Source organism: Oncorhynchus nerka, linkage group LG22 (genome assembly GCF_034236695.1).
Source record: "Oncorhynchus nerka isolate Pitt River linkage group LG22, Oner_Uvic_2.0, whole genome shotgun sequence".
Classification (NCBI taxonomy): domain Eukaryota; kingdom Metazoa; phylum Chordata; class Actinopteri; order Salmoniformes; family Salmonidae; genus Oncorhynchus; species Oncorhynchus nerka.
Window position 1 is genome coordinate 76,100,637 of NC_088417.1, and position 17,297 is coordinate 76,117,933.

The 17,297-nt window shown below is 41.8% G+C and overlaps 1 protein-coding gene across 4 annotated transcripts in view; it reads right to left on the reverse strand.

Annotated features, from left to right (window-relative positions):
* Nucleotides 1–17,297, reverse strand: part of npas2 (neuronal PAS domain protein 2) — a 99,918-nt gene that overhangs the window by 23,939 nt on the left and 58,682 nt on the right. For all 4 annotated transcript variants that reach the window (XM_065007411.1, XM_065007408.1, XM_065007410.1 and 1 more), the window contains exons 8-10: nt 13,532–13,645; nt 11,784–11,902; nt 141–223 (exon numbers count right to left, since the gene is read on the reverse strand). In XM_065007411.1, coding sequence (XP_064863483.1) covers nt 141–223; nt 11,784–11,902; nt 13,532–13,645 — 316 coding nt within the window. The remainder of the gene's footprint in view (nt 1–140; nt 224–11,783; nt 11,903–13,531; nt 13,646–17,297) is intronic.

The following is a 17,297-nucleotide window of genomic DNA, read 5'->3' on the forward strand; positions in this document are numbered from 1 at the left end:
CGCCAAAGATATGCAGCCCAGAGGATGCCAGTTGATGGGCACCGATGACAGTGTGGCTTTCCATCAGGATATGAAGCTACTCAATTAAAGACTGATAACAGATGGAGGACAAAAGGTACAGTTTTCTTTGCTCCTCTTACCTGTGATCTAAGAACAGGAACTTCCATTCAAGGCTGTGTCTGGATGTGAATTCATCACAGGGATCTTCCACATTACACAAATCCTGGTAAAAGTAACAAAATACAATTTAAGACACTAGAGAACCAATCCTTAAATCCCCCCAAAAAAACTATTGGTGACCATGTAATTATAAGGTTCTATCTACGAAAAGTCTAGATCTGAGTTGTAAGTTTTCACGTCATATCTCAGAACTGCTTTGTAGTGAATTCCTCGTTCATAACTAATCAAGTCCCTCACCATAGAGGCACTTAAAGTGCAGAGTATCAAAATCCTGAGACTTTTGTAAAATCGTTTTTTTTTAGGGGGATGTTGTAATTGTAACCTTGTAAGTCTCAAAAGTGGATCCGTGTTGTGTAAAAAGGTTCTTTCTGGCACTTAATGATACGATTATTTCAACGTTAATAGAAAAGTAAAGCCATTTAATGATTAAATGAAGAGAATAACCTTCCTTCCTTCAAACCACATGATGTAATACATCATTTCATATTCAACATCAATTCATAATCACCAAACACTTGTCCTTGCATCAAAGCTAAGAACAGCTTCTATCTCAAGGCCATCAGACTGTTAAATAGCCATCACTAGCCGGCTACCACACCGTTACTCAACCCTGCTGCCCTATGTACATAGACATGGAATCACTGGTCAATTTAATAATGGAACACTACATACTGCTTTAATCATTTCATATGTATATATATTTTTTTTACCTTTATTTAACCAGGCAAGTCAGTTAAGAACACATTCTTATTTTCAATGACGGCCTGGGAACAGTGGGTTAACTGCCTGTTCAGGGGCAGAACGACAGATTTGTACCTTGTCAGCTCGGGGGTTTGAACTCGCAACCTTCCGGTTACTAGTCCAACGCTCTAACCACTAGGCTACTGTAATGCCACTCTGACATTGCTCATCCTAATATTTATATATTTCTTAATTCCATTCTTTCTATTTTACTTTTAGATTTGTGTGTATTGTTGTGAATTTTTAGATATTACTGTACTGTTGCAGCTAGGAACACAAGCATTTCACTACACCTGCTATAAAATCTGCTAAATATGTGTATGTGACCAATAACATCTGCTAAATATGTGTATGTGACCAATAACATCTGCTAAATATGTGTATGTGACCAATAACATCTTCTAAATATGTGTATGTGACCAATAACATCTTCTAAATATGTGTATGTGACCAATAACATCTTCTAAAAATGTGTATGTGACCAATAACATCTTCTAAATATGTGTATGTGACCAATAACATCTGCTAAATATGTGTATGTGACCAATAACATCTTCTAAATATGTGTATGTGACCAATAACATCTGCTAAATATGTGTATGTGACCAATAACATCTGCTAAATATGTGTATGTGACCAATAACATCTTCTAAATATGTGTATGTGACCAATAACATCTTCTAAATATGTGTATGTGACCAATAACATCTTCTAAATATGTGTATGTGACCAATAACATCTTCTAAATATGTGTATGTGACCAATAACATCTTCTAAATATGTGTATGTGACCAATAACATCTTCTAAATATGTGTATGTGACCAATAACATCTTCTAAATATGTGTATGTGACCAATAACATCTTCTAAATATGTGTATGTGACCAATAACATCTGCTAAATATGTGTATGTGACCAATAACATCTTCTAAATATGTGTATGTGACCAATAACATCTGCTAAATATGTGTATGTGACCAATAACATCTGCTAAATATGTGTATGTGACCAATAACATCTTCTAAATATGTGTATGTGACCAATAACATCTTCTAAATATGTGTATGTGACCAATAACATCTGCTAAATATGTGTATGTGACCAATAACATCTGCTAAATATGTGTATGTGACCAATAACATCTGCTAAATATGTGTATGTGACCAATAACATCTTCTAAATATGTGTATGTGACCAATAACATCTGCTAAATATGTGTATGTGACCAATAACATCTGCTAAATATGTGTATGTGACCAATAACATCTTCTAAATATGTGTATGTGACCAATAACATCTGCTAAATATGTGTATGTGACCAATAACATCTTCTAAATATGTGTATGTGACCAATCAAATGTGATTTGATTTTGACTTTAAAACAATAGTTCAATGAAATGACAACTACCCTCTACAGTGATTCAAAAAGTATTCACACCCCTTGACTTTTCCCACATTTTATTTTGTTACAAAGTGGGATTAAAATGGATGTAATTTACATTTTCTGTCAACCGTTTACACAAAATACTCTGTAATGTCAAAGTTAGAAAAAATATATAATAATAATAAAGAAAAACACTAATATATCTGGATTAGAAAAGTATTCAACCCCCTGAGTCTATACATGTTAACGCCTTAGGCAGTGATTACAGCTGTGAGTCTTTCTGAGTGAGTCTCTGAGCTTTGCATACCTGGATTGCACAACATTTGCTCTGTCAAATAATGTTGATCATTGCTAGACAGCCATTTTCAAGTCTTGCCATAGATTTTCAAGTCGATTTAAGTTTTTTTTTAAATGTAACTAGACCACTCAGGAACATTCAATGTTGTCTTAGTAAGCAACTCCAGTGGATTTGCCCCTTTGTATTCAGGACAAAAAGTTATTTATTTTGCCACATTTTTTTGCAGTATTACTTTAGTGAGTTATTGCAAACAGGATGCATGTTTTGGAATATATTTTTTCTGTACAGGCTTCCTTCTTTTCACTCTGTCATTTATGTTAGTATTGTGGAGTAACTACAATGTTGCTGATCCATCCTCAGGTATCTCCTACATTAAAATCTGTAACTGATTCAAAATCACCATACTGTCAAACTGTCAATCAACACAGCTCAGGTGGTGAATAAGCAAACATATTGGTGATTTGCTATACAGCTATAGGATTGGGTGCAGCACAAACATCAAATTATAAGAAGAGAGTATTGCCATAATAGTTAAATATGCAGCTCAAAACAATGTTGGTGATCAAAAATATGAACTGTTTACTTTACAAGCTCATCAGCAGAGGGGCAACCATTTTTAGCAAAGGCCTACTGCTATTTTTGTATCTAACAATTGCTTGAAATTGATCATTTGCTTATGAAACTTGCATTTGGAATTGGTTTAAAATGAATTATTACCATAGGCACTGCTCTTCACTTGCACTCTCCAAACTCCAGCCAGTGGAAAGTGATTATTTTCTCTTGTTGAAATGTTTTCTCTTGCTTTCATATGTTTAAATTCATAGGCCCTATGTGGTATATCTATATTCAAATAATTGCTAGCGTTTCATCATTCCATCCCCATACCGTTTTTTGCAACATGTAGATATTTCTGTTACATGTTTGACAGGCCTACGATACATTTGCATTTAGACAAACATTAATTATTTTATTTTATTTGTATATTTATTTCACCTTTATTTAACCAGGTAGGCTAGTTGAGAACAAGTTCTCATTTGCAACTGCGACCTGGCCAAGATAAAGCATAGCAGTTCGACACATTCAACAACACATAGTTACACATGGAATACACAAAACATACAGTCAATAATACAGTAGAAAAAAAGAAAACAAAGTCTATATAGTGAGTGCAAATAAGGTCAAATAAGGGAGTTAAGGCAATAAATAGGCCATGGTGGCGAAGTAATTACAATATAGCAATTAAACACTGGAATGGTCGAAGTGCAAATGATGAATGTTCAAGTAGAGATACTGTGGTGCAAAAGGAGCAAAATAAATAAATACATATGGGAATGAGGTAGATAGATGGGCTGTATACAGATGGGCTATGAGCAGGTGCAGTGATCTGTGAGCTGCTCTGACAGCTGGTTCTTTAAGCTAGTGAGGGAGATGAGAATCTCCAGCTTCAGTGATTTTTGCAGTTCATTCCAGTCAGTGGCAGCAGAGAACTGGAAGGAAAGGCGACCAAAGGAGGAATTGGCTTTGGGGGTGACCAGTGAGATATACCTGCTGGAGCGTGTGCTACGAGCATTCGCAAGACTCATGAGGTAGAAGTACTGTTTATTTCATTAAATGTATGGTTTCCTTTGTTCATATTGCTTGAGTTATGTCGGGGTTCTGTGTGCCTGTCATTCTGGTCATTCTGGTTGTGCGTAATATCTGCCCAAGCGCCTCAGTGTGCATAGAAATAGGCTACGTGGCCTGCGCTCCACCCTCTGGAGTCAGAACGTTGAACAAGATAAAATAACTGTTCCATGTATGCACGGTGTTGAAATATCATTAATAATCATTAAGTCGGATTAATACAAATGTAACAATGGATGTGGAATTTTCCTTTAAATTGTAGAACCATTTTTATTGGTTTTAATTGCCAATTTGATAATTGTATGTTCCTGGGGGCCAAGTGCTTATTATGTAGGCCTACCTGTTTGAGCTCCTGTTAGACAGATTTACTTTCTCAAAAGGAGGCTGTATAGTCTTGCCCTCTATCAGCTAACTAGCTACAAGCTATTTAGTCATTGTTAGTTTCTTAACCTGGATAACACTCGCCAGTCCAGCCCCCCTGTCCCATCCACCGCTGCCCCTGGACTCTGATCACTTGGCTACATAGCTGATGCACGCTGGACTGTCCATTAATCACGGTACCCCATTCTGCTTGTTTGTTTTATCTGTCGGCCCCGTTGCCTAGTCAATGCCTTTTTACCTGCTGTTGTTATGCTAGCTGATTAGCTGTTGTCTCACCCACTGTTTTAGCTAGCTTTCCGAATTCAACACCTGTGCCCCTGGACTCTGATCACTTGGCTACATAGCTGATGCACGCTGGACTGTCCATTAATCACGATACTCCATTCTGCTTGTTTGTTTTATCTGTCGGCCCCGTTGCCTAGTCAATGCCATTTTACCTGCTGTTGTTATGCTAGCTGATTAGCTGTTGTCTCACCCACTGTTTTAGCTAGCTTTCCGAATTCAACACCTGTGATTACTGTATGCCTCGCTGTATGTCTCTCTCAAATGTCAATATGCCTTGTATACTGTTGCTCAGGTTAGTTATCATTGTTTTAGTTCACAATGGAGCCCCTAGTCCCACTCCTCATACCCCTGATACCTCCTTTGTCCCACCTCCCACATATGCGGTGACCTCACCCATTACAACCAGCATGTCCAGAGATAAAACCTCTCTCATCATCACCCAGTGCCTGGGCTTACCTCCGCCATACCCGCACCCCACCATACCCCTGTCTGCGCATTATGCCCTGAATATATTCTACCATGCCCAGAAACCTGCTCCTCTTATTCTCTGTCCCCAACGCTCTAGGCGACCAGTTTTGATAGCCTTTAGCCGCACCCTCATACTACTCCTTCTCTGTTCCGCGGGTGATGTGGAGGTAAACCCAGGCCCTGCATGTCCCCAGGCACCCTCATTTGTTGACTTCTGTGATCGAAAAAGCCTTGGTTTCATGCATGTCAACATCAGAAGCCTCCTCCCTAAGTTTGTTTTACTCACTGCTTTAGCACACTCTGCTAACCCTGATGTCCTTGCCGTGTCTGAATCCTGGCTCAGGAAGGCCACCAAAAATTCAGAGATTTCCATACCCAACTATAACATCTTCCGTCAAGATAGAACTGCCAAAGGGGGAGGAGTTGCAGTCTACTGCAGAGATAGCCTGCAAAGTAATGTCATACTTTCCAGGTCCATACCCAAACAGTTCGAACTACTAATTCTGAAAATTACTCTCTCCAGAAATAAGTCTCTCACTGTTGCCGCCTGCTAACGACTCCCCTAAGCTCCCAGCTGTGCCCTGGACACCATTTGTGAACTGATTGCCCCCCATCTAGCTTCAGAGTTTGTTCTGTTAGGTGACCTAAACTGGGATATGCTTAACACCCCGGCAGTCCTACAATCTAAGCTAGATGCCCTCAATCTCACACAAATCATCAAGAAACCCACCAGGTACAACCCTAACTCTGTAAGCAAGGGCACCCTCATAGACGTCATCCTGACCAACTGGCCCTCCAAATACACCTCCGCTGTCTTCAACCAGGATCTCAGCGACCACTGCCTCATTGCCTGTATCCGCTACGGTGCCGCAGTCAAACGACCACCCCTCATCACTGTCAAACCCTCCCTAAAACACTTCTGTGAGCAGGCCTTTCTAATCGACCTGGCCCGGGTATCCTGGAAGGACATTGACCTCATCCCGTCAGTTGAGGATGCCTGGTCATTCTTTAAGAGTAACTTCCTCACCATTTTAGATAAGCATGCTCCGTTCAAAAAATGCAGAACTAAGAACAGATACAGCCCTTGGTTCACTCCAGACCTGACTGCCCTCGACCAGCACAAAAACATCCTGTGGCGGACTGCAATAGCATCGAACAGTCCCCGCGATATGCAACTGTTCAGGAAGTCAGGAACCAATACACGCAGTCAGTCAGGAAAGCTAAGGCCAGCTTCTTCAGGCAGAAGTTTGCATCCTGTAGCTCCAACTCCAAAAAGTTCTGGGACACTGTGAAGTCCATGGAGAACAAGAGCACCTCCTCCCAGCTGCCCACTGCACTGAGGCTAGGGAACACGGTCACCACCGACAAATCCATGATTATCGAAAACTTCAACAAGCATTTCTCAACGGCTGGCCATGCCTTCCGCCTGGCTACTCCTACCTCGGCCAACAGCTCCGGCCCCCCGCAGCTCCTCGCCCAAGCCTCTCCAGGTTCTCCTTTACCCAAATCCAGATAGCAGATGTTCTGAAAGAGCTGCAAAACCTGGACCCGTATAAATCAGCTGGGCTTGACAATCTGGACCCTCTATTTCTGAAACTATCCGCCGCCATTGTCGCAACCCCTATTACCAGCCTGTTCAACCTCTCTTTCATATCGTCTGAGATCCCCAAGGATTGAAAGCTGCCGCAGTCATCCCCCTCTTCAAAGGGGAGACACCCTGGACCCAAACTGTTACAGACCTATATCCATCCTGCCCTGCCTATCTAAGGTCTTCGAAAGCCAAGTCAACAAACAGGTCACTGACCATCTCGAATCCCACCGTACCTTCTCCGCTATGCAATCTGGTTTCCGAGCCAGTCACGGGTGCACCTCAGCCACACTCAAGGTACTAAACGACATCATAACCGCCATTGATAAAAGACAGTACTGTGCAGCCGTCTTCATCGACCTTGCCAAGGCTTTCGACTCTGTCAATCACCATATTCTTATCGGCAGACTCAGTAGCCTCGGTTTTTCGGATGACTGCCTTGCCTGGTTCACCAATTACTTTGCAGACAGAGTTCAGTGTGTCAAATCGGAGGGCATGCTGTCCGGTCCTCTGGCAGTCTCTATGGGGGTGCCACAGGGTTCAATTCTCGGGCCGACTCTTTTCTCTGTATATATCAATGATGTTGCTCTTGCTGCGGGCGATTCCCTGATCCACCTCTACGCAGACGACACCATTCTATATACTTTCGGCCCGTCATTGGACACTGTGCTATCTAACCTCCAAACGAGCTTCAATGCCATACAACACTCCTTCCGTGGCCTCCAACTGCTCTTAAACGCTAGTAAAACCAAATGCATGCTTTTCAACCGATCGCTGCCTGCACCCGCATGCCCGACTAGCATCACCACACTGGATGGTTCCGACCTTGAATATGTGGACACCTATAAGTACCTAGGTGTCTGGCTAGACTGCAAACTCTCCTTCCAGACCCATATCAAACATCTCCAATCGAAAATCAAATCAAGAGTCGGCTTTCTATTCCGCAACAAAGCCTCCTTCACTCATGCTGCCAAGCTTACCCTAGTAAAACTGACTATCCTACCGATCCTCGACTTCGGCGATGTCATCTACAAAATTGCTTCCAACACTCTACTCAGCAAACTGGATGCAGTTTATCACAGTGCCATCCGTTTTGTCACTAAAGCACCTTATACTACCCACCACTGCGACTTGTATGCTCTAGTCGGCTGGCCCTCGCTACATATTCGTCGCCAGACCCACTGGCTCCAGGTCATCTACAAGGCCATGCTAGGTAAAGCTCCGCCTTATCTCAGTTCACTGGTCACGATGGCAACACCCATCCGTAGCACACGCTCCAGCAGGTGTATCTCACTGATCATCCCTAAAGCCAACACCTCATTCGGCCGCCTTTCGTTCCAGTACTCTGCTGCCTGTGACTGGAACTAATTGCAAAAATCGCTGAAGTTGGAGACTTTTATCTCCCTCACCAACTTCAAACATCTGCTATCTGAGCAGCTAACCGATCGCTGCAGCTGTACATAATCTATTGGTAAACAGCCCACCCATTTTCACCTACCTCATCCCCACAGTTTTTATTTATTTACTTTTCTGCTCTTTTGCACACCAATATCTCTACCTGTACATGATCATCTGATCATTTATCACTCCAGTGTTAATCTGCAATATTGTAATTATTCGCCTACCTCATGCCTTTTGCACACATTGTATATAGACTCCCCTTTTTTCTAATGTGCTATTGACCTGTTAATTGTGTACTCCATGTGTAACTCTGTGTTGTCTGTTCACACTGCTATGCTTTATCTTGGCCAGGTCGCAGTTGCAAATGAGAACTTGTTCTCAACTAGCCTACCTGGTTAAATAAAGGTGAAATAGAAAAATAAAAAATCTGTGTCAGTTCAGATAGGACAGGTTAAGCCTGATACAGAGGCTATTTCTTTTGGGCTAATGCCTGTGTATATTTGGTAAATCTACATGTATATTTTGTATGATCTGGCGCTTTCACCATTGGATTACCAAGACCTGTAAATAAATGTACACTCTGAGCACGTCAACCTGTTTTCTGCTGTTGTCATGCCCTTACGACTGCTACATGTCCCTATTTTACACTTACAAACGCTAATCAAAATAATGAAAAGTGCTGTCTGGTGGCCTCAATAAATAGACAGAGATTTGTAGTTGAACAAGTCGTTGGATGTATAGAGTTTTTTGTTACTTGACTTGAGACTTTGCTTGAAAACTTGTGACTCGACTTGACTTGCTCTTAGAATGCACGACTTGGACTTGACTCGAGTCTTGACCCGTTCTACTTGTGACTCGACTTGAGACTCAGACCTTGTGACTTGAGACTTGCTTGTGACTCGAATAATAGTGACTTGGTCACACCTCTGATAAGCCGTAATGGGCAGTCATTACCATCATGGGACTTATATGAATTGTTTTACTCAGTGTTGTTACAGCATTCAACCCACGTAAAGCATAGTTCATTTAATGTCTAAAACAATTATCGAAACCGAAAACCTTTTTTAATAATCGAACTGACCTCAAAAAGCATTAATCGCTCAGGACTAATCTACTAAATGTATAGTTCTGAGATATGGAGTATTATTCAAGTCCCAGATCTCAGAACTGTTTTGTGATGTCTTCCTCTTTCATGACTCAATTGTTTTTAACCAAAAAAGTACAATTATTCCAAGGTCTGGTAAAAAAATATATATATATTATTTTCCGATTGCAAGTGAAACATGCAACCCAACCAGAAGTGACAAAAGAATAATATGATGAATCACAATGCAAAAAACTCTAAGACAGGCCTTTACGTCTTGTCATTCCAAGATGGCGTAGCATTGCAGACGTGGTTTGTCGTCCTCTCTTTTACTTTTTGTATTTTTCAATATATTTTAAATATCTTTTCCATTTTTAAATTAAATATACCTTCCGGTAACCCGCCTCACCCAATGTGACACAGATCCGCTATTTTTTAGACCTTATAGCCAGAACCTCCATCAGAAGCTAACCAGCTAATTAGCTACTAGCTATTTAGTCATTGTTAGCCACTGCTAGTTGCCTTTACCTTCTGCACAGACACCCGCTGTTTTTTTTTAGCCTGGATAATACTTGCCAGCCTGCCAGTATCGGACTGTTTTCTCCACTACAACGCCGGATTCAATTCAAATCCCACCGTACCTTCTTCGCTGTGCAATCCGGTTTTCGAGCTGGTCATGGGTACACCTCGTAATCATAACCGCCATCGATAAAAGACAGTACTGTGCAGCCATCTTCATCGACCTGGCCAAGGCTTTCGACTCTGTCAATCACCTCATTCTTATCGGCAGACTCAGCCTTGGTTTCTCAAATAACTGCCTCACCTGGTTCACCAACTACTTCTCAGACAGAGTTCAGTGTGTCAAATCAGAGGGCCTTGTCCGGACCTCTGGCAGTCTCTATAGGGATACCACAGGATTCAATTCTCGGGCCGACTCTTTTCTCTGTATATATCAACGATGTCGCTCTTGCTGCGGGTGATTCCCTGATCCACCTCTACGCAGACGACACCATTCTGTATACATCTGGCCATTATTTGGACACTGTTAACTAACCTCCAAGCGAGCTTCAATGCCATACAACACTCCTTCCGTGGCCTCCAATTGCTCTTAAACGCTAGTAAAACCAAATGCATGCTTTTCAACTGTTTTCTGCCCACACCCGTCCGCCCAGCTAGCATCACTACTCTGGACGATTCTGAATTAGAATATGTGGACAACCACAAATACCTAGGTGTCTGGCTAGACTGTAAACTCTCCTTCCAGACTCATATTAAACATATCAAATCCCAAATTAAATCTAGAATCGGCTTCCTATTTCGTAACAAAGCCTCCTTCACTCACTCACACCGCCAAACATACCCTCGTAAAACTGACTATCCTACCGATCTTTGACTTCGGCGATGTCATTTACAAAATAGCTTCCAATACTCTAGTCAGCAAACTAAATGTAGTCTATCACAGTGCCATCCATTTTGTCACCAAAGCCCCTTATACCACCCACCATTGCGACCTGTATTATTTAGTCGGCTGGCCCTCGCTACATATTCGTCACCAGACCCACTGGTTCCAAGTCATCTATACGTCTATGCTAGGTAAAGCTCCGCCTTATCTCAGCTCATTGGTCACGATAACAACACCCACCCGTAGCACGCACTCCAGCAGGTATATCTCACTGGTCATCCCCAAAGCCAACACCTACTTTGGCCGCCTTTCCTTCCAGTTCTCTGCTGCCAATGACTGGAATGAATTGCAAAAATCGCGGAAGCTGGAGACTTATATTTCCCTCACTAACTTTAAACATCAGCTATCTGAGCAGCTAACCGATCACTGCAGCTGTACATAGCCCATCTGTAAATAGCCCACCCAATCTACCTACCTCATCCCCATATTGTTTTTATTGACTTTTCTGCTCTTTTGCACACCAGTATTTCTACTTGCACATCACCATCTGCTCATCTATCACTCCAGTGTTAATTTGCTAAATTGTAATTACTTCGCTACTATGGCCTATTTATTGCCTTACCTCCTCACGCCATTTGCACACACTGTATATAGACTTTCTTTTTTTTCTCTATTGTGTTATTGACTACGCTTGTTTATTCCATGTGTAACTCTGTGTTGTTGTTTGTGTCACACTGCTTTGCTTTATCTTGGCCAGGTCACAGTTGTAAATGAGAACTTGTTCTCAACTAGCTTACCTGGTTAAATAAAGGTGAAATAAAAATAAATAAAAATGTATGGCTTTTCAAAATGTATTATTTTCTTCTTCCTCTTTACCAGGTAATATAAAACATCTGTATGTTCTGAAATGGAATCAGCAAAGATTTAGCAAAAGAAACACGATCTTACCTTTAAAAACTGCGGAGTGACTAATCGTACAGTGGCAACAAGGCAGACCTGCTCTTCCAGTGATGACTGCAGGGTTCTTGGTAATGTCAACTCAAACCCGTTACAAGAGGAAGTAGGCACTGAGTCAAACAACAGAAACAGTCACTCAATACCTCCCCAGAGGATGAATGTAGGCATAGCAAATATAAATACACAGCAACAATTCATTTGGTGTATTACAACAGTATAGTATAGACACGAGGAGTGATTATCATGAACCCCAAACAGGTATATCTGTTACAAGAGGAGTGTGTGCTGGGGATTTTGCCCTTTAATCACACACTCATTTGAGAAAGGAAAATCAGCAGGACTGTGGCCCCTGAAGACTGTGGTAGTGATCCCCAGCTGAGGGTTGGGGGTAATGGCAAATCAGGCAATAAATCTTTGATTAGCAGTGACTGGAGTTATTCTACGAGCGCCAAATAACTTTACATAACCGTTCAATCTCACCACACTCTGCCTTTCCATCTCACCACACTCTGCCTTTCCATCTCATCACACTCTGCCTTTCCATCTCATCACACTCTGCCTTTCCATCTCATCAGACTCTGCCTTTCCATCTCATCACACTCTGCCTTTCCATCTCATCACACTCTGCCTTTCCATCTCACCACACTCTGCCTTTCCATCTCACCACACTCTGCCTTTCCATCTCATCACACTCTGCCTTTCCATCTCATCACACTCTGCCTTTCCATCTCATCACACTCTGCCTTTCCATCTCATCACACTCTGCCTTTCCATCTCATCACACTCTGCCTTTCCATCTCACCACACTCTGCCTTTCCATCTCATCACACTCTGCCTTTCCATCTCATCAGACTCTGCCTTTCCATCTCATCACACTCTGCCTTTCCATCTCATCACACTCTGCCTTTCCATCTCACCACACTCTGCCTTTCCATCTCATCACACTCTGCCTTTCCATCTCATCACACTCTGCCTTTCCATCTCACCACACTCTGCCTTTCCATCTCACCACACTCTGCCTTTCCATCTCATCACACTCTGCCTTTCCATCTCACCACACTCTGCCTTTCCATCTCACCACACTCTGCCTTTCCATCTCACCACACTCTGCCTTTCCATCTCACCACACTCTGCCTTTCCATCTCATCACACTCTGCCTTTCCATCTCATCACACTCTGCCTTTCCATCTCACCACACTCTGATGACCTTACTACGTCATTAGGCCATTCAAACGACTGGAAGTCCAAAACGTAAAAAAGTATGGAAATATCCAAAAGTCTGAAGCATAATTTCAGACGAGAGGGAAACATTTCCTCATACGTCTAATTTTCCAGTCATTTAGCCAGGTATCTGAATAGTGATCAACAATGAGATATGCAGTTCTGAAACGGTTTTATAACCTGTTTGATTTTCTGTCTGTTTTATGTTTCAAGTAAGTTTTTATGACATAACATCTCCATTCTAATATTCAATAGAATGCAGAATTTGGCCTTATTAATATAACTAGATGGTTTACTGTCCATTCATCAGGTTGAAGCTCGGTCAGTAGTTGTAGATGTAATGGCACATAAAATACACATGTTCATAGAACAATAGTTCTGGCAGTTGAAAGGGAAAGTCATTTCTGTTGTTATGCGAGTATGTCAAGGAAACAAAGATTTGGGAACTAAAACATTGCAAAGTATTGCACAACTTTAAAATGTCAAGCGAGCTCAGGGTAGAATAACAGAACACTCACCATTGTTATGAAACTTGAAATCTCCTACAAATTTCACGTACTCATATGTAGGGGGTTCCTTTGGGTCGATGTTTCCTCTGGCTAAATGACAGCAGAACTCAATGTGTGTCTTACCTGTAAAAAAACAAAACAAATGGAAGTTAGCTGCAGTGTCCTCAACAAAACACAATGCTTTTTCCATCATCATGAAGAAAAATAAAGTAAGAAAAATAATTTACTGACAAAGCGAATAACCCATTTTCAGTGTGTATTTACACATACTCTATTGGCACTTCTTTTTCATATAAATCATCTTGAAGTCTTCATGGTACAACATGATAAACTCGTTTCAAATAGGTTGAAATTTTATGTAAGAGCCTTGGATAAAACTCTGACAGAGTAAATCTCAGAGAAAAGAATGATGACAATAATTATTTTGCTATTACAACTTCTGCTCCTAACAACCACTGACAACTCAGACGTTTTGGCTTTTCTCTCATGGCTGGAAATCAGCACACAGCTCCCAGTAAATGGCATTGAACCCAGCATAGTTTGTCTCAGTTGTCATGGGATGGCTCAGCAGTGTTGTTCCTACAGACGAGGCTTCACTTGGCAGGGGAATGGGACCAGTGGTGGGAGAGGAAGAGGGGGAGTATGTCACTGAGCCATCGACACACTAAAACTGTGCACTGATGATGTTCTAAATACTCCTCAATCAGACACAATGTCACAGTCACACAGAATGTCTGAATACAGTCATCCCATTTCTACAGAATCCATGGCTCCGTTTAAACGGGTTACCTTTGCGGAAGAGAATGCCTCCGCGGACTTATGTCAGAGCACTAGCTCAGACATACTGTACACACTGAGGGGACTCACTGTGTTAATGTTCTACTAATCCTCCAAAGCCAATGTGTGGCTCTTCGTTACACTAAAAATAGAGCATTGTGGCATTGTCAGGAGGCTGGGAATACCAGTGGCCCTGTGCCATTCAAACTGAGATATACAGTGCATTCGGAAAGTATTCAGACCCCTTCCCTTTTTCCACATTTTGTTACGTTACAGCATTAATCTAAAATGGATTTATTAAGAAATTGTCGTCATCAATTTACCCACAATAACCCATAATTTTTAATTTTATTTTTATTTAGGAAATGTATTACAAATAAAAAAAACGGAAATATATTATTTACATACAGTACCAGTCAAAAGTTTGTACACACCTACTCATTTAATGTTTTTTCTTAATATTTTACTATTTTCTACATTGTAGAATAATAGTGAAGACATCAAAACTATGAAATAACACATATGGAATCATGTAGTAACCAAAAAAGTGTTAAACAAATCAAAACATTTTATATTTGAGATTCTTCAAAGTAGCCACCCTTTGCCTTGATGACAGCTTTGCACACACTTAGCATTCTCTCAAACAGCTTCATGAGGTAGTCACCTGGAATGGATGAAAATGAACAGGTGTGCCTTGTTAAAAGTTCATTTGTGGAATTTCTTTCCTTCTTAATGTGTTTGAGCCAATTAGTTGTGTTGAGACAAGGTAGGGGTGGTATACAGAGATGGTACTTCACCAAATAGAGTTAAGTCCATATTATGGCAAGAACAGCTCAAATAAGCAAAGAAAAACCACAGTCCATCATTACCTTAACACATGAAGGTCAGTCAATACGGAACATTTCAAGAACTTTGAACGTTTCTTCAAGTGCAGTCGCAAGAACCATCAAGTACCATCTATGATGAAACTGGCTCTCATGAGGACTGCCACAGGAAAGGAAGACGCAGAGTTACCTCTGCTGCAGAGGATAAGTTCATTAGAATTACCAGCCTTAGATTGCAGCCCAAATAAACGTTTCACAGAGTTCAGGTAACAGACACATCTCAATATCAACTGTTCAGAGGAGACTGCGTGAATCAGGCCTTCATGATCGAATTGCTGCAGAGAAACCACTACTAAAGGACACCAATAATAAGAAGAGACTTGCTCGGGCCAAGAAACACGAGCAATGGACATTAGACTGATGTAAATCTGTCCTCTGATGAGTCCAAATTTGAGATTTTAGATTCCAAACGCTGTGTCTTTGTGAGACAGACGCAGAGTAGATGAACGGATGATCTCCGCATGTGTGGTTGCCACTGTGAAGCATGGAGGAGAAGGTGTGATAGTTTGGGGTGCTTTGCTGGTGACACTGTCAGTGATTTATTTACAATTCAAGTCACACTTAACCAGCATGGCTACCACAGCATTCTGCAGCGATACACCATCCCATCTGGTTTGCACTTAATGGGACTTTCACGTGTTTCTCAACAGGACAACAAACCAAAACACCTCCAGCCTGTGTAAGGGCTATTTGACCAAGAAGGAGAGTGATGGAGTGCTGCATCAGATGACCTGGCCTCCAAAATCACCCGACCTCAACCCAATTGAGATAGTTTGGGATGTGTTGGACAGCAGAGTGAAGGAAAAGCAGCCAACAAGTGCTCAGCATATGTGGAAACTCCTTCAAGACTGTTGGAAAAGCATTCCTCATTAACCTGGTTGAGAGAATGCCAAGAGTGTGCAAAGCTGTCATCAAGGCAAAGGGTGGCTACTTTGAAGAATATGAATAATATTAAAATAATATAGAATATAAAATATATTATTAACACTTTTGGTTACTACATGATTCCATATGTGCTAATTAATAGTTTTGATGTCTTCACTATTATTCTACAATTTAGAAAACACAAAAAATAAAGAAAAACCCTTGAATGAGTAGGTGTGTCCAAACTTTTGACTGGAACTGTAAGTATTCAGACCCTTTGTAATATGACTCGAACTTGAGCTCTGGTGCATCCTGTTTCCATTGATCATCCTTGAGGTGTTTCTACAACTTGACTGGAGTCCACCTGTGGTAAATTCAATTGACTGGACATGATTTGGAAAGGCACACACCTGTCTATATAAGGTCCCACAGTTGACAGCGCTCGTCAGAGCAAAAACCAAGGCATGAGGTCGAAGGAATTGTCCGTAGACCTCTGAGACAGGATTGTGTCGAGGCACAGATCTGGGGAAGGGTACCAACAAATTTCTGCAGCATTGAAGGTCCCCGGGAACACGGTGGCCTCCATCATTCTTAAATGGAAGAAGTTTGGAACTATCAAGACTCTTCCTAGAGCTGGCCGCCCGGGAAAACTAAGCAATCAGGGGAGAAGGGCCTTGGTCAGGGAGGTGACCAAGAACCCGATAGTTACCCTGACAGAGCTCCAGAGTTCCTCTGTGGAGATGGGAGAAACTTCCAGAAGGATAACCATCTCTGAGGCACTCCACCAATCAGGCCTTTATGGTAGAGTGTCCAGACGGGAGCCAGTCCTCAGTAAAAGGCACATAACAGCCTGCTTGGAGTTTGCCAAAAGGCACTGAAAAACATCCCCACAGCATGATGCTGCCACCACCATGCTTCCCTGTAGGGATGGTGCCAAGATTGAACTATTTGGCCTGAATGCCAAGCGTCACGTCTGGTGTAAACCTGGCACCATCCCTACGGTGAAGCATGGTGGCAGCATCATGCTGTGGGGAGGTTATTCAGAGGCATGGCCTGAGAGACTAGTCAGGATCAAGGGAAAGTTTAATGGAGCAAAGTACAGAGAGATCCTTGATGAAAACCTGCTCCAGAGTGCTCAGGACCTCACACTGGGGCAAAGGTTCACCTTCCAACAGGACAGCAACCCTAAGCACACCGCCAAGACAACGAAGGAGTGGCTTTGGGACAATTCTCTGAATGTCCTTGAGTGT